This window comes from Gopherus evgoodei, chromosome 10 (genome assembly GCF_007399415.2).
Source record: "Gopherus evgoodei ecotype Sinaloan lineage chromosome 10, rGopEvg1_v1.p, whole genome shotgun sequence".
NCBI classification, from domain to species: Eukaryota; Metazoa; Chordata; order Testudines; family Testudinidae; genus Gopherus; species Gopherus evgoodei.
The window spans coordinates 20,354,892-20,374,878 of NC_044331.1; the positions used below are offsets into that span (position 1 = coordinate 20,354,892).

General features: G+C 42.3%; 1 protein-coding gene across 2 annotated transcripts in view; it reads left to right on the forward strand.

Annotated features, from left to right (window-relative positions):
• Window positions 1-18,126, forward strand: part of LOC115659097 (NAD(P) transhydrogenase, mitochondrial-like) — an 81,362-nt gene extending 63,236 nt beyond the window's left edge. For both annotated transcript variants that reach the window (XM_030578891.1, XM_030578890.1), the window contains 9 exons: window positions 184-379; window positions 1,711-1,944; window positions 3,326-3,486; window positions 4,095-4,274; window positions 5,223-5,382; window positions 9,793-9,874; window positions 11,121-11,239; window positions 14,987-15,102; window positions 17,748-18,126. In XM_030578891.1, the coding sequence (XP_030434751.1) occupies window positions 184-379; window positions 1,711-1,944; window positions 3,326-3,486; window positions 4,095-4,274; window positions 5,223-5,382; window positions 9,793-9,874; window positions 11,121-11,239; window positions 14,987-15,102; window positions 17,748-17,900 (1,401 nt within the window). In that variant the 3' untranslated portion in view covers window positions 17,901-18,126. The remainder of the gene's footprint in view (window positions 1-183; window positions 380-1,710; window positions 1,945-3,325; window positions 3,487-4,094; window positions 4,275-5,222; window positions 5,383-9,792; window positions 9,875-11,120; window positions 11,240-14,986; window positions 15,103-17,747) is intronic.
• The last annotated feature ends 1,861 nt before the right edge of the window (window positions 18,127-19,987 follow it).

A 19,987-nucleotide genomic window follows, 5' to 3' on the forward strand; every position in this document is an offset into this window, starting at 1 on the left:
CTAATATGCAAAGAAGAAATCTTTCATATCTTAAACCATAAACTCTTGGCATTGAAACTTCCCCTCCTCCTACTCTAGCTGGGGATCCTGGAGGTTTTGCAACACCCTTATCCTCTACCAGGAGAAAAGACAGATGTGCAGTAATGCTGTGCACTATGTATTAACTTTTGCATTGTTTTACAGATGATATATTTGGGCTCAGGTCTTTGCTGTGTTGGTGCACTGGCAGGATTGTCTAGTCAGAACACTTCTAGACTTGGCAATGCCCTAGGTATGATTGGAGTGGCTGGTGGTGTAGCAGCTACACTAGGAGCACTGAACCCATCACCAGAAGTACTCGCTCAGATGTCTGCTGCCATGGCAATGGGTGGTACAATAGGTATGTACAACACATTGTACAATTCATGTAGCCTGACTTCATACCACATTCATTTGTGGTTTATTAACCAATTAATAATTCTTTATTTATACTAGGATGAGAAAATACATTTGGAAAGTGAATTAATGCCTAAAGGTGGCAATCTTGACTAAGAGGAGAACTTAAGATGGTGAAGCAGATATGTACAAAGCTTATAAATTGTTTTTAAATTCAGTCACATGGTTTAAGCTTAAAACATACATTTTATTTCTAGGAAGTATTTTACCTGAATATGCACTTGCTGGCAAGTTACAATCAAAGGAAATAGTAACCATAGCTCAAAATGGTGGCTGTTGTTATAGGGTTAATGATGACAGTATTTCCCAGAGGTTCCTTTAAGGTTCCCGTTTTCCAGAGCCTCACAGATTACCTTTCGTGGCCTTCTTTGGAATCCTGAAAGTCTCACTACAGACAACCCTGCAGTGAATGTTTTTCAGTTGAAATTTCCCTCCATGTAATTCCAAAAAGCAGTGGAGAGCACAATCAGGAAAATTTAAAATCCTCCTATTCATTACTTATGCCTCTCCCAAAAGTTCTTATTGCTAATAGTTTTGATGATAATAATAATAATATAATTAATAGGGTGAGGGGAGAAGGATTAGCAAGTATGTTCCTGGATCACAATACCTTTGAACAATTGGTCTGTAGTCAGGACTGCTAGAACTGTAATGCCAGATCTTTGGTCTGGCAAAGGGTTTACTAATCTTCAGTGGTGGCCATACCTGTGTAGCCACATAGGATCCTTATAACAGGGTATGCTGACCCTTGTGGCAGGGTAGAAATCCAGCCCTGCTCTGTTCCACATTTCAGCCCAGAAGGAATGGAACTTCAGGAGTTCTAATCTCCAAGGAACGTGGGAGTTGGAAGCCTGACAGCAGGAATGGTGGGAAAGAGCATTCCCAGCTTCTGAATGAGAACGCAATGTGCTCTCTTAGAGCCTTCAGGGGCATTTTGCTTGCCTGCTCTCTGTGGGCAGAATATATCTGGGAGATGTGACTGATACACCCGCAGTACCCCCGCCCCAATGAAAAGGTTGTGGCTTCAAAGCCCCAATCTGGCTCTGTTTTTCATAGTCTGTTGTCTCAGAATGTTCTTGCAATATTCTTTTGGAGGAGATTTAAATTAGGTTATAATTTCCTATAACTATTATGTTTCTATTGTATTACACAAAAAGAAAAACAACATAAGAAAGAAAACAGTCCTCTGTTGCTTAACTGCCTGTTTATACTTCAAGAGAGGATGAAATACAATACGGTTCTTTAATCTTGGATCTAAATCATTTCATTTTACAGGTCTCACAGTTGCGAAACGGATTGAAATCTCTGACCTTCCACAGCTTGTAGCTGCATTTCACAGTCTGGTTGGTTTGGCAGCGGTTCTTACATGTATTGCTGAGTATATGATTGAATATCCACACCTCGATGTTCATCCTTCTGCCAGTGTTCTCAAAACTGTGGCATATTTGGGCACCTACATTGGGGGTGTAACTTTCAGCGGTTCATTAGTGGCTTATGGAAAACTGCAAGGTACTTTCTTCTTTGGTCTATTTCATGTTAAATAATTTAGGATGGAATTTCCAAAGGTTTCTGTGTGAGTGAGGTGCTACTTTCAGCGGGAATTGGGTAGCTAACTTTCACGTCCTTTTCAAAATCACATCCTTTTACAACAGAATTATTTTGACAAGTTTGGTGGGATTAGATGGCCAAAAGATGATATTAGGTTGTTATTGGTGACAGTTTCCAAAAAAATCCTCTCATGTAAATTTCCAGAGGGAGAACGAGTGCTTGTTTACACTCCCTCAAATGTAGCAAGGACTAAAGTCCTGAGGAGGACAAATAGGGGTCATAGAAAATGTGGTAAGAGCTCCTGTAGACTATATTTGGACCCATTATTTTCTTAGTTCCAATATGGCAATGAAAAGCTATTCCAGAGTGAAGTGCGAGGATTACGGCCCTAAAAACTAATCAAATTGCTCAGTAATTTAACTCTTGTGAAAAATAGACAAACCATTTCATGGTGCATGCCATACTAAAGACAGACAAGATATACGTGTAAAAATATGAGTTTGAATAAAAGTACTGATGTGGTACAATTCAAGCCCAAAAAGGTGCATCTGCAGTAGTAGCATGACCAGTAACTATTGAAATAATGACATCAAGACCAAATGCTGTGAGTCCTATTCAGTCCAAAATAGTTTTCAAGGATAAATAGTCACTGAGGCTTCTTGTTCCAGACAAGTATTTGGTCCCCATTAGCACTGGCAGAGTGATCCTACTATGTGGGAAGCTGCTTTGGTGCTGTCTGCCGCATCCCATTTCATATAATGATAGGAATGATGTCAAGGGAATCACTGATTATGAAAAATCCTGATGTGGTTGTTTGGGGAAGCAGTCTGATGGCAGGAGCTCTCTTGGCTGACATTTAGGGCCAAACATGCTTCCTTGGCTCAGAGCTGAAATGGGAAACTGTGTTGCTAGCCAGGGAGCTGAAAACCAGGATTTGGTGCATGTGAACTGCTCTCCCAGAAAACTGATAATTGAGAGGAACCCCCATCCTCAAAGACTGTTGACCGGGCAAACCCCTCAATGACAGACAGGCTAGCCAATAGAGCTAGAGGGTTGCCTAATGGCTGTACACTCATATGTGGGAAAAGACCAGCTCTTGGGAGCTGAGAGTTGAAAAGGAGCTACTGGGAAGTAGGGAGCTCCAAACAACCGTTCCTCTGCCTTGTGTCTCCAATGGGCCAAACTTTCCTTTAGATAAATTGATCCACTGTGGAACCAGCATCTTTGGGCTTCTGATTCTGTACTTGCGCTGATAGCTTCTTTGGGGTCCCTGTACTTTAACATTAAAAATGTTTATATCCTAAAATGGCTGAAGTGTTAACACCTTAGTGTTTGATTCCAGGTTTACTGAACTCAGCGCCGCTCCTTCTACCTGGTCGCCATTACTTGAATGGTGGGTTGCTGGCAGCATCAGTGGGTGGTATGGGGCTGTTTATGCTGGACCCAAGCTACACTACCGGCATGGCCTGTCTTCTTGGTGTTTCAGGACTTTCCTCAATCATGGTAAGCACACAAGAAAGCAGTCTCTGAATCCTTTTAATGCACACAAAGGAAATATAAAGTTCTTGCATTCATCTGCAGCTTCTGCTGAATGCCAGAAAAATACAGATCTGCACATCAGCTGAAAAATTTGGTGTAATTGCAAGCACTCCTCAAAGCAGTATGCAAAATATTTATGGTGCCCTATAGACATTCCATAACAAATCACTGCAGGATCCCACAAACCATAGTGCAAGGATCCAAAACATTTTAGCTAAGGGCAGTTCAGTGAAACAAGCTATTGTTTGTCTAGTCAGAGGTATATGTAATCCTATACTCTAAACCACTGCTATAAATATGATCTGGTTTTGGAAAGACCTTTTGGAAAAAGAGTAAGTGTCCAATCCTGTGAGATGCTGAGTGGGTTCAGCTCGTTTTGTGTAAATGAGAATTCAGAGTGCTCAGCTCCTCACAGAATCAGACCCATTATGTATAACAGATAATCATGAAATAGCCTCCGGTATTGGATGGTTTGTTTGTTTTGTTTTGTAATTAACAGGTTAGTAGTAATGGCATTCTATAAACGTGAGTTTCCCTTAGTTTTTCTTTCCATGGTGTGTATTAAATTGCAGGGAGTCACACTTACGGCAGCTATCGGTGGTGCAGATATGCCTGTGGTCATCACTGTATTGAACAGCTATTCTGGATGGGCTTTGTGTGCAGAAGGATTCCTTCTTGATAACAACCTGATGACAATTGTTGGTGCCTTGATTGGGTCCTCTGGAGCAATTCTCTCTTACATCATGTGTGTGGTAAGATGGCAACATACGTACTTGGGCTAACATGCTGACTTTAGTGAAACAATTGCCAGTTTAAATCCAGTTCAAACTGGTCATAAATAATCAAAAGTTATTGCATGTCTGATGACAATTTGGTGGGCCTTTAGAATTAGGATGTGGTACACATAGTGTTTAGATGCAAAGAGCAATTGGTGATCTCACTCCAGTTCCTAGAGATCTCAGAAACCATGACCACAACTGGCACTGACTGGCATTCATATTGACCTGGATGCTAAATTACTCTCACTGTTAGATGTGACCCTTCCAGGTCAGATTAGTGGGATTGTAGTATGGGGAAGCTTGCACTGCTGTTGCCTGCAACTGTACATGTTCTCTGAATAAACAGTCTCTAGCATTGTCAATCCGTCATCTAACCTTACTTTAAAAAATGAAATAAGGAGTAGTATGGTTTGCTTTGTAAGCCCAGTACTGTCAGTCAGCATTTTGACGAGGACCAAAGAATCTGCAATGAAAAATCTCACCCCATGACTGGTTTTGAGGAAACATGCTGTTTTATAATGAGCAAGAGGGGCGAAGTTCTTTAAACAAATCAATGCCTTTGTTTCCCTAGAGAAAAACGTTTGAGTGGCTTTGTGAAAAGAAAAATGGTTAGAACATGACTGAAAAACATAAGAATTTCTCAAAGGCACATTTGAAAACCTTTGTTCAAAATTATGGGTTATATGCCAAGTGGGATACTGTAGCTTTCCAAATAGAATATTGAACTATTGAACCATTGCTGCATTGTCTTTGGAGTCTTGTTAAAGTACACTTTAATGAGCTGAACAATAATGCAGCTTGCCTTTCCAAACAAACGACATGAGGATTCCCATCAAATGCACTGTTTATTTTGGGGTTCTCTGAATGTAATCAGAACTATTGCTTTTGACCAATGCACTCATTTCATGTCTTCCCACTTAGGCCATGAATAGGTCTTTGCCAAATGTGATTTTGGGTGGATTTGGTACATCTTCTACAGGTGGAGGGAAACCTATGGAAATTGTTGGAACACATACTGAAGTCGGAATTGACCAAGCCATTGAAATGATAAAGGAAGCTAACTCTGTCATCATTACCCCTGGTAAGAGTTCAGATATTTTCGTATGCTTATTCAGTAATGCGCTTGCCAGGATAACCCAGTTATTGCACAACATTCTGCTTAGTTAGTTAAAGGAATGAGCAGAAATTATAACTGATAAAATATCTATGAAAGAATAAGGGAGTCTAGCTAGGAAAGTTAAAGATTCTTGTGGGGATTTAAAAATTGATATTCTACACATTGAAAAAGCTTGCTGAACTGGGGGAATGAAGCAAGAAGACAGTGTAATCAACATCTCATTGGTATTAAAAAGCCCTAAGCTGATTTGTTATAAAGCACCAAATACATTACAGGGCCATTTAAGAAAAAAGATCCATCTTATCCTCAGGTCTGCATGGACAGAGGGCCTATTTCACCAGTTTTACACCATTTTCATGACACTGAATTCTTATAGACTCATAGACTTTAAGGTCAGAAGAGACCATCATGATTATTGAGTCTGACCACCTGCACATTGCAGGACACAGAATCTCACATACCCATCCTTGAATTCAGTGAATTTACTTCTGATTTACCCTATTGGAAGTGATCAGAATCAGACCCACCAGTGATGGTTAGACCCTCATGAATTAATGCCTCACTTTACATAATAGTAGCTCCTATGGCAGGAGCAGATTTACCATGAAACAAACCGTGTGGTGGCACGGAGCCCCCAACAACAGGGGAGCACCCAAAACGCAGGACAAATATCTGACATCCTGCCCCAGAGTCCCGATCGGCAGTGCAGTAGGGCTCAGGCATGCAGGATGCCTGAATTCCATAGCCAGTGACCCCATGCCACTCCTGGAAGCAACCTGCTGCTGGCATGTCTCTGCGCGCCCCTGGCAGGGTGGGAGGCAGCTCCATGCGCTGCCCCCACGCCGGGCAGCACACAGAAACCCACTGCCCCTCTCTCCCCAAGGGGTGTGCAGAGACATGTCAACAGCAGGGTTAAGGCAGTTCCCTGTCCACTCTGCCTCCCTCCCTCCATGCTGCTTCGCTCCTGGAAATGGCCAGCACATCCCTGCAGCCCCTGGAATGTGAGGGGGTGTCACTGTATGCTGCCCCTGCCCCGAGTGCCGACTCCGCAGATCCCTTTGGCCGGGAACTACAGCCAATGGGAGCTGTGGGGGAGGCGCCTGTAAAACACCCTGGTCCCCCCCCCCCCCCCGGCTTAGGAGCCACTGCCGGAGGGTGTGAGTGCGCTCATCGCTTTGGGGACCGTGCTGCCTGAGGTAAGCGCTGCCCCCTCCTGCCCTCCAACCCATTGTCCCAGCCCAGAGCCTACACCCCACACTCAAACTTCCTTTCAGAGCCCACCCCTCTGCACCTCCTCCTGCACCCCAATTCCCTGCCCCAATCAAGGTACCTCACTTTATTTTCCTTTACTTCCCATTATTTATAATATAGGAGGAAAATGAAGAAAAAAAGAATGAAAGACGAGGGGGGCGAGGAATAAGAGAGAATGTTCTTTTTCTTGTCCTGGGGCAAAAATGAAGCTGTGCACAGGGCCCCATTAACTCTAAATCTGCCACTGTCCTATGGGCTCTGAACGGAGTCCTGTCTGTCCTCCTCAATGAAAAAATAGTGACATGGGAGAGTGCCTCAAAGGTAGAGAAAACTGGGGATACAAACCCTGAGTGTAAAAGCAGACTTGTCCTGAGCTGGACTTTGCACTCTCTGGATGGTGCTATTATTATGGCACCAATATTGTGGGATTTTCAGTTACTTGTTACTTCAAAGATTTTACTTTTCCCCAAATACTTATAAAAGAAAATTAATTTCTAGCTACTAAATTCCTTAATATTAATAAGCTAATTCTTGCAGACTTTACTCAGGGTAATCTCCCATTGAATTCAATATGTGGCCAGATGTTAATTCATTTCAAACTTGCCACAACAACCAACCAACCAAAAAAAACAACAACAAAAAACAGTTGTACAAAGTTTTAGGCAGTTTTTAACTCTGCCAGTGTAATGACGTGTGGCAAACATGTCTTGAGATCAGGACGCATTCTTCACTCATCTCATAGCTGCAGGACATCCTGTCCTGTGGATTTAAATATGCCATATCAAATTCTTCTTTCATTGCAGTAAACTACAAAAAGTTAGTGTGTTTTATGAATGTGTATTAACAGCAAAAGGCCTTGGTCCCAAATGTGTAAGGGAAAAATCCTTAACTAAAATGGCTATTGTGTGCCGGATTGCCTGCAGGGATTGAATGTTTGTTAGCGCGCCAACCCTCTACTTGGCAGCTCATCTGGAATCTGAGTTTGGGTGTTGGGCTCAGCCCCTCGCTCTCTGGGTTGCAGAGGTTAGAAATGTTGCACACACCTAGCATTGCACTCAAGCAAACCCCTCCAACTGACCCAGGAGTACAATTGGCTGGCTCTAGATTCAGCTGCAAGCAGCCCTTCTTAGCCAGATGGATGGGTCATCCTGACGAGGGGCCTCTGTAATGAGAAGGGATAAAGTTGGGGGAGGGGGAGGAAGGGGACTGCCTGAGTGTCCCCATCCAAATATGTTGTTTTTAAGAAAAAAAATATTATTCAAAGAATAACAGTGAAGGCCATTGTTTATTTTTGCAGCAACATTTGAAAATTAGGCCCTTAATGCTCATAGCCCTAAATATTTGTTGTTGGTCAAGATGTTTATATTCTCCTCCCCAGGAGCTTAAAGAAATTTGTCTTATGGGATTTGGAGACTTTATTTGGAACAGGAGTATGAATTCTGCTTAGAGCAGTGTGCAGTATTAAATAAGGATCTCTTGGTTCTTTCTAATCAGAGTCTGGAATGTGGGTGATTTAAATAAAATGCCCCTCAGTTGTCTGCTTTGGATTTAATGCTGCATAAGCTATATGATGACAATGGTAAGTTTTTCTAATAATTCATACAGTGTGTGCATCGAGAAGATCATTACAACTTTGGCCAATACCTCGGGGAGGCAGTGGATCAGGTCCTGGGCTTTGTCTGACCTGACCAGAAGTTGGGAAAGTAAGGCTTTAAGCCACCTCTAGGCCCTCCCAGTCTCTTCCTGAGGCCACCAGCTGTTGGACAACAGGCCCCATGGGCTATTTTGACAGCTGGGAATCAACTGGTTTCCACAGCACCCTGTCTATACCTTTTAACTGCTTTTGTCCTGGCCACATTTGCTACACATGGGAATCCTACAATGGCCTTGTCTCTGGTTTACAGCTGTTTGCACCAGTAGACAAGAGCAATTGAAAATTTGGGACAAGGCGTCTAGTGCTTAGAGCAGTGTTTCCCAAACTTGGGATGCCACTTGTGTAGGGAAAGCCCCTGGCAGGCTGGTTCAGTTTGTTTACCTGCCACGTCCAAAGGTTCGGCCGATGACAGCTCCTGCTGGCCACGGTTTGCTACTCCAGGCCAATGGGAGCTGCTGGAAGCAGCGACCAGTACGTCCCTTGGCCCACGCCGCTTCCAGCAGCTCCCATTGGCCTGCAGCAGCGAACCGTGGCCAGTGGGAGCCACGATCTGCCGAACCTGTGAATGCAGCAGGTAAACAAACTGGCTCAGCCCACTAGGGGCTTTCCCTACACAAACGGTATCCCAAGTTTGGGAAACACTGGCTTAGAGAAAGAACTGGAATCAGGAGATCTCAGTTCAGTTCCTGTTAGAATGACCAGACAGCAAGTGTGAAAAATCGGGACAGGAGGTGGAGGGTAATAGGAGCCTTTATAAGAAAAAGACCCAAAAATCAGGACTGTCCCTATAAAATTGGTACATCTGGTCAGCCTAGTTCCTGTCTCTGCCACTCAGTTGCTGTGTGATCCTGAGCCAGAAAGTTAACCTCTCTGTGATTTAATCTCTCCATGTGCAAAAGTGGGGCTGATGGATCCCTACCTCCCAGAGATGTTAGTAGGCTAAATGTGTGGTTCAGTCTGGACAGTGATTTTGTAAAATTGGCACTAGAGGTCTCATACATGTTGTTTCTCAGGCTTCATATAAAAAATTCTCAGTTTACAAGTTAGAAAATAGTTTTTGCCTGAATGGCAATCCTGCAAACTCAGCTTGGAAAACCAAAAAGCCGTTCTTTCCCACACATCTCCACCAGTAATATGTATTGTACGCAGAAACAGAATATGGTGGTTGTAGAGTGAGTTAGCTGTAGCCAGGACTCTTAGTTTTTCAATGTAATTTACAATGAAACCTGCGCTAAGTGCTACCATTGAATTAAACTACCATATCAAAGTATCCTTTTGCAGTTCAGTTTGACCTTTAACTCTGTGTCATCTCTACCAGGCAAATGAGTTTTGTTGGCCCCGTGTGCGGTAACTGTGGTTTTTAATATTCATAATGCAGAAAACATGCTGGTTAATTGATTCCTTTATGGTGCTTTTTGAGGGATGCTAAACTTCCTTTGTAAAACACTGACATGTTTTTCATGGTTTAGGCTGGGGTCTTTGTGCAGCCAAGGCCCAGTATCCCATTGCTGACATGGTGAAAATGCTTAATGAACAAGGAAAGAAAGTCAGGTAAGTTGCATATAGTGAGCCAGATCCTCAGCTGGTATAAACTGGTATGGCTCCATTGATTTCAAGGGAGCTCAGCTCTGATTTCAGGGGAGCTATGCTGATTTATACCAGCTAAGGATCTGGCTCACAATGTTGTCATTGAAATAGGCCAGGACAAATACTGTACTTACTGTACTTCAAACATTAAAAGCAATGATAGAATGTCAATAGGAAATCTTTAGTATGTTTAGTATGACATGGTAATACACCATATACTTTGCCATTCAATACTACAGGCTCAATTTTCAAACTTGAGTGCCTTGGTTAGGGGCTCCAATAAACACTTAAGTCCGCAAATGAGCTAATAGATATTTCTAAAAATGAGTTGCTCTCTGACATAGCAAATATGGGTGGGATTTTCAAAAACACCAAAGCAAATTAGAAACACAAATTCTCTGTGGGGGCAGGGGGAATCTCTGCCCACATTAATCAGGAAAACATCTGTGCTGGAAGTCTGCTAGCAGCAAACAGAGCATGAATATGATCTCAGCACTGACAGAGCACAGGTCTGCAATAGCAATCAGCTGGGAAGTCCAGGCCTAGGAATATTTGAGTAGCCTCTGGAATTCAGACATCCATTTTCTTAATATTCAGCAAGAATATTAAATGTTTCAATTCTTGTGTCAAATTCTTGGAAAAGTCTTTTTTTTTCCAGCAGTGGTTGCTTTTTATTTGTTTTATTTTATTTTATTTTATTTTGCAAGTGCATATTAAGAATGTGTATCAATAAACCGCCTCTGCATTAGAAAATGGAATGAATCCTTATCCACATATCTATTTAAAGTGTTATTTCATTTGTCCTAGGCTTTAATCCCATTCTTGTGTGATATACACACACTGCATATGACACACAGTCTTCATGAGTGATTTAGATTCTGGGGTCTGGCTTAAGTGTTAAATGAAATCACCAACTAACATACCATGGCTACATAGTTAATTTTTAACCAACAGGGTGCCCAATGTGAAAGGAGTTCTGTAAGTGTTTCAATTTTCCTTTCTGGTACTGATTACAAACAGATACATTAATTGCTCTTTCCCAAGTAGCAGTTTCATGACCAGTATTTTATAGCTCTCTCTCTCTGCATCTGGTTCAGGTATATGAAGTACTAGAACTGGACTGCTTCCACATGGGTAGGATTGCTGACATTTATCAGTCGGCATTTATTAGTTCAGCATGACTTGGTTTCTTTGCTTTCTTGGTTTCCAGGTTTGGTATCCATCCTGTAGCAGGCCGTATGCCAGGACAACTGAATGTGCTATTGGCAGAAGCTGGTGTACCTTATGATGTTGTATTAGAAATGGATGAGATAAATGAAGATTTCCCAGGTAAGGGATGAAAGATATTGGCTTAGATTCAAACCATTCTAAATATTTTAACTTTATTTTCTGCTTTTAGTTAGGCCAAATGACTATAATTTTATACCTAGGCAGTATTTTGGTAGGTAGAAGGGTTGACAGTAATGCTTTTTAAAGACCAAAATCAAAACTAGATAAGATTAAAGGTTTGTCTGACTTATATAAAAGCCAAGCTATGTCTGACATTACTTAATAGATAATCATAATAGCCACTAGGGTTTTGCTGTAGAGTGAGCAAAATATATGACTTCTTTCATCAAATATGTGTCTGTATTGTGTCAGTGTTAAGGGTATCAGGAAAGGAAACCATGTGATATTCTGAATATTGGACAAACAGATGTACGGTGCGAGTTTAAAGTCAGTTTCTCTGGTCCCAATTCAGTCAATGGGAGTTGTAGCAGTGACTTTTATGGGAGAAGAGTAATGGCAAAAATGAGTCCTTTGGAAAATCCACCCTCATCTCAGATTTCTGTATCAAGTCCCTCCCCATTTTTGCCCTTGCTGTTTGTGGTTTTATGAGGGCATTTGGGTATTTTTATATTTTGTTACTATTTGATACCATAGTGATTATGAAAGATCATCACTCAGAGTGCTTGGGAAGAGACTGCTTATATGTAGGATCATTTGTATTATTTAATAGTGGCATAGTATTAATTTGTATCACTAATACCATTATTATGAGTGGAGTATGAGTGAGCAGGCAGCTGCTCTGCAAGATGCAATTTCCTTGTAGGACACTCGTGCTTTTCTAATATCTGGTAGAATCTTCCTTTGGGTTCACTGACATTGGGGGTGGGGAGGTGGAAATTACTGCCCCTTGCATATGCCAGGCCCCCTAAATCCCAGGGGAGGGAAGATTCACCAGGAGGGAGGGCTGCTGCCCATTTTGGTGCCACTTCCCTTCTTCTGGAAGCTGGGAGACAGACAAAGCAGAAAAATGAAGCAGTGAGGCACTGAAAGGTAAAGAAAGTCCATAACTCATGCACAAAGCTTGGTTTTCTAGAGCAGGGCATGTAGCTGAATGACTCACATTGCACAGATGGAAGAGCAGATTACCTCCAGGGACAGAAGCTTTGCACAAGTACTTTGGTGACCTGGCAGCTAAAGAGTGGATAACGTTTCAGAGATGAGGGACTTCAGACAAACTTGAAAAGATTTGGTCCAACTTTTCTGAGATCTTGATTAATTCCTAGTGGGTGGAAACTGAGATGTCACTCTCCTTTCTCCTCCCTGCCTTCCTTCCTTCCTTCCCCTCCCTTTCCATGTTCTTTTTGCCTTTTTCTTTTGTGTTTTGTTCTGCCCTATTTTGGGGGGAGGAGGGGAATCAGTAAAATTAAGTGCCTATTCCCCATCACGGACAAGACGTGATGCCTCAAAAGAAGACTAAGGCATCAGGAAGTAGCAAGAGTGTTAGGGAGGCAAAAGTCCCTTAACTTAAGGTAGGAAAGTAAGAGGGAAGGGAGCTATAGTCTCTTTTGCATGGCAGTGTAGTGTTTCTAGTTTAGACTGCATGTATCTTTCATGGTTTTCCAGGGCTACCTCCCTCCCTCTTCTGTTACAGAATTAAAAGCCTCTGGCACATTAGGGTCAGATTGTGGCTGCTCTTGGTTAGGGTTGCCAGTTCTCCAGTTTTTGACTGAAACACATGAGTGTAAAGGGACCCTGGTGGTGCTACTCAGCACTGCTGACCAGGCCATTAAAAGTCCGGTCGGCTGTGCAACAGGGCTAAGGCAGGCTCCCTGCCTGCCTTGGCTCTGCACGGCTCCTGGAAGCAGCAGCATATTCCTCCTCTAGCTCCTATGCATAGGGGCAGCCAGAGGGCTCCGTGCGCTGCCCCCGCCCCAAGCGCCAGCTTCACAGCTCCCATTGGCTGGGAACCATGGTGCATGGGAATTGCAGGGGCGGCACCTGCAGACGAGACAGCACTCAGAACTGTCCGGCTGCGTTTCCGTGTAGGAGCTGGAGGGAGGGACATGTCGCTGCTTCCAGGAGCAGCTTGAAGTAAGTGCTGGCTGGAACCTGTACCCCTGGCCCCCTCCCATGCCCCAACCCCCTGCAACAACCCTGATCCCCTTCCCACCCTCCAAACTCTTTGGTTCCAGCTCGAAGAACCCTCCTGTGCCCCCCAGCCCCACCCCAGAGCCCAAACCACTAGCCAGAGCTCTCTTACACACACACACACACACACCCCACACTCCGACCTCCTGCTCCATCCCTGATCCCCCTTCCATCCTCTGAATCCCTCAGTCCCAGCCCGGAGCACCCTCCTACACCCCCAGCCGGAGCTGTCACACCCTCTGCACTCCAACCCCCTTCCCCAGCCCAGAATCCCCTCAGTCCCAGCCCAGAGCACCCTCCTGTATCTCAAATCCCTCATCCCCAGCCCCACCCCAGAGCCCCCTCCCACACCCCAGCCCCCTGAGCCAGCCTGGTGAAAATGAGTGAGTGAGGGTAGGGAGAGCAAGTGACAGAGAAAGGGGGGATGTAGTGAGCATGGGTGGGCTCTCGTAGAAAGGGTGGGGGAGGGGCAGAGCAAGGGTGTTTGGTTTTGTGCGAATATACAGCTGGCAAGTCTAGCATGGATACGTAAACCAGGAAAGATGCAGGAAGCTCCTCCTCGTGCATACACAGGTGACAGGCAGACTGAGTACAAATGCTCACTTTCTCTGATGGCAAGTGGCTTGAAAGTGTGGCTGAGCACAGTTATCATCCACTTATGCTCAGTGAGCTGTGCTGTGCAGAGGGCATGCCGCACCCCTTAAAGCCCTGAGCACACAACTTCAGCATCCCCCACACGCATTCTACTTGCTTCATCAATATTAGAAGATAAGAGGAGATCCCACTGCCAGCTACTCAAAGTAGTTTTTGATGCTCTGACATCACCATCAGGTAATGTTTTATGGTTGTGCAATTCATGGATCACAGAGTTGGACACACTGGTACCTCTGTGTGTGTTTAAAAGAAAGTGAACTGACGTCACTTCCATGAATTAGCAGCTTATCCCTGTCAAACTGCTGCTCCAGCAATGCTTCAAGGTAACACAACTCCAGGCAGTTTAGAAAAAAGCTGTGACAGGAGGCAATAGTGAAGTTATACATGGAGAGATGAAAGGAAGGGAAAGAATATTTTCAAAATTAGATCCTTACATTGTACAGAAATGAATAAAGAGTTTGAGCTACAACTCCATCTTGGAATTCTGGTGGTCACATAAATCACTTGACCTGCAACAGGAATACTCCCCTAATTTCAACCTGTCTACGCCCTGATAACAACAACAAAAAAAACCCTGGATACAAAAAGAATAGGTGTCATAAAAATAATTTTAATATCTGATCGTCTATGCCACAATTGATTGATCTTGAAATGTGACAACTGCCACTGCTGGCTTTCTTGGCAACAAGGGCACACTGCTGACTCATGTCCAGCTTCTTATCCGGTGTAATCCCCAGGTCCTTTTCTGAAGACTGCTGCTTAGCCAGTCAGTCCCCAGCCTGTAGCAGTGCATGGTTATAATCGTTTTCATTAGCCCATGTGTCTGCCAAGATTCAGTTCTGGGTTTGACACAAATGGATGGGTCTAACTTATTTTCATTTAGAATAAACAGTGACCTATCAACATTTAATGCATGTTTGATTTGTGTGTTTTGGTGTTGCTGTGATAAAGGAAAGGCAGCTGCAAGTTCTAAAACGTTTGTAACATATTTCTATTCTGTCTCAGAAACGGACTTGGCTCTGGTCATTGGTGCAAATGACACAGTAAACTCTGCAGCACAGGAAGATCCCAATTCTATTATTGCTGGCATGCCTGTACTGGAGGTCTGGAAAGCTAAGCAGGTACTTAAAAACAATCAAAGTTGACTGAAGTCTGCACAGTGTATGTTTATGGACTGTATCTCTGTCTCAGGAGAAATACCGACTTGCACTAAAGACAAAGATAGGTTTTTTTTCTGAATACACGTGCAAGGAGTATGCACGTAGGTGCATCTGTCTAACAGTACATGGCAGATACACAAGAAGGGCCCAACTCTGCAGATCATTTGGATATGGAATTCCCAGTCATTTCAACAGGCGAGTCCACATGATGAGCCCTGTAGGGTTAAGCTTACAGTGAAATGCTTGATTTGACAAGAGACGCATTGTCCTGCTCTCATTGATGCCAATGGGAGTTTCGTCATTGACTTTAAAAAGAGCAGGATTGGCTCCTGGATGATATAGCATTTAAAAGGCAATTCTTTTTAATGGATTTTGCTTTTAAAATTTAGAATGAGCCAAAATACACTTCATTAGTGTTCCAAATCTTCTTCCAAAGAGCTGTCAAGTATCAGAGGGGTAGCCGTGTTAGTCTGGATCTGTAAAAGCAGCAAAGAATCCTGTGGCACCTTATAGACTAACAGACGTTTTGGAGCATGAGCTTTCGTGGGTGAATACATCTGACGAAGTGGGTATTCACCCACGAAAGCTCATGCTCCAAAACGTCTGTTAGTCTATAAGGTGCCACAGGATTCTTTGCTGCTTTTCCAAAGAGCTGTGTTTCACTGTATTCCCCAAAAGCTAAAAATCTATTGTTGAATAAATTGCTCACAAATAAGGTTTTTATAGTATTTGACCAGATCTAGGTATAAGGGACTGCAGAACTTTGACTTAGTGTATCAGAAGCTTGTGTACATTTGCAAACCCAAAGCTTTTCTCTTTCAATTTTCCTCTCACTGGTCTGCTGTATTGACAGAGAATGCTGTTGGGTATATACTTTATATCCACAGTATCTCTGTTCACAGTGAACTGTGTGGGGTTTCAGCAAATTCTCTATGGGAGGGAATTTCAGATCTAAAGGTAGAATTCAGGGCAGGTAAAAATGGCAGCACATATCTGACGGATACATCCACAAAGGAAAAGAACCAGTTTTGAAATTCTACTTTTAATTCATTGCCTTAAATATAACCCATTTTATGTATAGGACAGGTTAACTCATTTTAATTCAAACCTCATGTTCTCGAAAGTTCTATGGCTATGTAAAGCCACAAAACTTCTACAAGCATGTAACACAATTTAAGATTATATAAAAACTGTGTGGTGGGGTGTATGGTGAAGACAACGACGGTACTAAATGACAGGCATACAGATGTTAGAATTAAAAGCAACCTCTTAAAACACAGCCAAATGTGGACAAGTATATGGGGAAAATTGGGATCTCCATGTTAGTCAGCACATGCCAAGCTTGTTTCTTGTTTGTTAGACAATATTCCAGCATGTTGTGTTCTCACACAGTAAAGGTTTAGTTCTGATCTCAGATTGGAATGTTAGAACATTTACAAAATACTTGATATTGTTTATATGCAGGTAACATTAAGATGCAGTAAATAATTGCATGAAACAAGCAATTTTTAATTGTTGAAATATGCACCTAAGCGAAATGTTAGTAACATCTCTGTGTATGAAAGCATCATTTTGATAGGTTTAATGAGATAAATTATAGAAAATATATGTTTGACTTTACTCTGCATGTCTCACATTCAGAGTAGTACATACCATGTATCTGGTAACAGATTTTGGCCCTTCCCCAGAAAATTAAGTGTGTTTCAGGTATCACATTACATCATATCCAACATGGATTATTGTTTAATGAAATATTATTGCAGTCAAACTGGCAGCACACAGGTTGTGCTGTGATCATGTTAGATCTCAGAAGCAAAGTTGGTCTGGTCAGAACTTGGATAAGATAATTCAAGGGGGCAAAACCCAGCTGCTGTGGAAAAGGTAATTCAGTATAGCACTTTTCCCAATCTGTTGAATCCAATGCCTAGTGTCAGGGAGCACTGTCATGTGGGAGGTATTGCTTGATATTTTGCACATCTGATTAGGGAATTTCATGGCTAAATCCTTTAGTCAGCTTTGTGAATCTCAACCAGTGTTCTTTGGCAGCTACATGAAACAGAGTCATTAAAAGACCCAATGGCAGTTAGCATAAAGTAGGCAAATTAACATGTCTTGGTCAAATGCTGATTTGGGTAGTTACATTTTGCCTACCTAATTTCCCCTTGCACTTTCAATTATATAGAATGCTCTTAATTTGCTTTTCTTAACTGTTCTTTAGCATTTCAGTGTGCTGCTAAACAGCCACCGCCTTCCACCCACAGGTGGCTGCAAAGCTGGAGGAGGAGATTCCTGTTCAGTTTCTGCATCAGTTTACTTTTTTAAAACCACAGTGCAATCTTTCAGGATGGAAGGTGGCACATAAATGTGAGGTGTGAGAATAGCTAGATATGGACATGCAAAAGTCAATATAAAACGTAGGCCAATATTGCCGGTATGCAATTTTGATTGAGCCAATGCATTTAATACATGCCAAGATTTGAGATTTTATAATAGATGTAACCTGTTATTTTTAAAACTATTACTTTAACTACATCCTCCATGAGCAAATGCTGAACGTTTTTATTTCATTTAACCCTTTCATGCTGCTATTTCTCCCCCCCCCCCAGGTCATCGTCATGAAGCGAACGCTGGGAGTTGGGTATGCTGCAGTTGACAATCCCATTTTTTACAAGCCTAACACGTCAATGCTGCTTGGAGATGCAAAGAAAACATGTGATGCTTTACAAGGCAAGATTAGGGAACTGTATTCTACTCATTAACCCTGACATTCAGAATTGGAAAAGGGTATTAGGTATAATTTATATAGTTCAGTAAATAGTTTGGAGGCGTATCCAGCACCTTATTTAAATACAACCATTTAAAAAATAAAAGAGCATCCAAACATAACAAATTAGCTCTTAGGCTGATTGGTGATTTATGTGCCTTCGTACACACAAATGTAAATCCCTGTATTTAATAATAATAAAAACACTTTTGCTCCCCTGGTATTGCAGATTTATTATTTCTCTAATCTTGCAGCCTCAGATACAGCGCTTTGGTTTTCTCGCCGTTTTCTCTTTATGTTCAATGAGATAGAAATTATTGCAGAAAAGCTTTAGTTTATCCTCCTCCTAATGAATAGATCCTTGGTGCAAAACAATGCTTTGTAATAGTATAAATGTGAACCTCAGTATAGCACCAGGAAGATTTACATATTTGCTTTATTTTTTAAAATGACATTATTGGGTAGAGGAAGTATTTACTGCTCCTTTGCACATCCTGGTAAGAACCAGGATGAGTACTGACATATAGCATCGTAGGCTGAGCTCCACTTCACACATACATACGTAGCCAGAGTCATCAGCCATTGGTTGTGGGTATGTGGGGCAAGGGTTCCTGGTGTTAGCAGTGTAGCCTCCCATGCCTGCTGCTCCACTCTGCAGTTCATCCATAGCTCTTTCTTGGGTCATTCCATTCCTGTATGTGCAGATCCTGAGGATTCTTTCTTTGCCCACTCTCACAGCCATCTTCCATGCTGGGCTATTACAAAGACCACCTCGGTGATGCATAGGATGTGCGAAGATACCCTACCCAACTATTCTGCTGGCAGACTCTCACTTACATGGATGCCTAAATAAGTCAGAGGGACTTACTTACATCTTCTGAATTTGGGTGAACTTCATCCATACTCTAATCATTCTAAAAATGATTCCAGAACTAACTGGAAAAAAGGAAGCCCAAGGTAATAGCAGCAGTAGCAGCAAAAAGCAGCATTCATGCTATTAACATGGCAACCAAACAACAGATTTCTAGGAAAAGTGAATTAACAGCTGTCTATGCAGGTAAGATATTGAGATTAAGGCAAGTGTGGATGCATGATTATACCTTTGGACATATTGTGTGTATGGCAGTCAGATTTAGCTGAGCTCCAAAACGTGCATAAGATGCATATTGATTTTCCTAGCAAATATCTATCAAACCTAAATGCTGCCAGGTGCTATTCTGTAAAGTACAAAAGCAGATGAACTGGAAATTTATATCAGCAGCCTCTTGCCAGAACTATTTATGTGAGTATCCCAACACAAAAATGCTTTTCCTTATGTGCTTCTCTAAACTAGTGACAAAGCCTGTTCTAGAACTGATTCAAAGTTTTAGTGCTAACTTTTAAAGCCTTATTTGTGCTGAATCTTGCTAGCTTAGAGAGCACCACTCTCTTCAATGGCTACCTTGGTGTGGTCAGCAGGATGCTACGACTGACCCCAGAATGAAACTTTTGGTAGCTGGGCATTCTCTGTCAGTCCTCTGACTGTGAAATTACTTCCTACCAAAGAGCAGGGTGGGGACGAAGGGTCAGGGGATCCATAAATTAGTAGATACCTATTTTATAAGTGGGGAAAGTGAGGCAGAGTCATATCGCATCAGTGATACAGCTGCTACTAGAACCCAGATAAATTGGTGGGAAACTTTGTTCTGTCCACTATGCTGTGTGGCCTCTCTGGGCACGCCGTAGCAGCAGTGGTAAACTGAAGTGTTAGTAATCAGATTATGGTTAGGATAAGCTAATTATAGTGGACAGGTAGCAACACTATTGTTAAGTTTGAATCAGGATTTCCATTTTAAAACAGTCTACAAAATGCCTGTTTTCAGTTAGAGGATCAGATCCAAATGCTTACTGTATTTTATGAACTACTTGAATTGTCTATGGCAGTTTATGGTGAAAAAAATGTTAGGTATGAGTTTGTTTGTTTTTTTAAAGAAAGTACCATGTGACTAATTTTTCTTTAGATTCCTTTTTAAAATGCTCTAGAACAGTCTGAGATATGAAAGTAAATATATCATTCTTTGCAATGAGTGGACTGGCAGAATG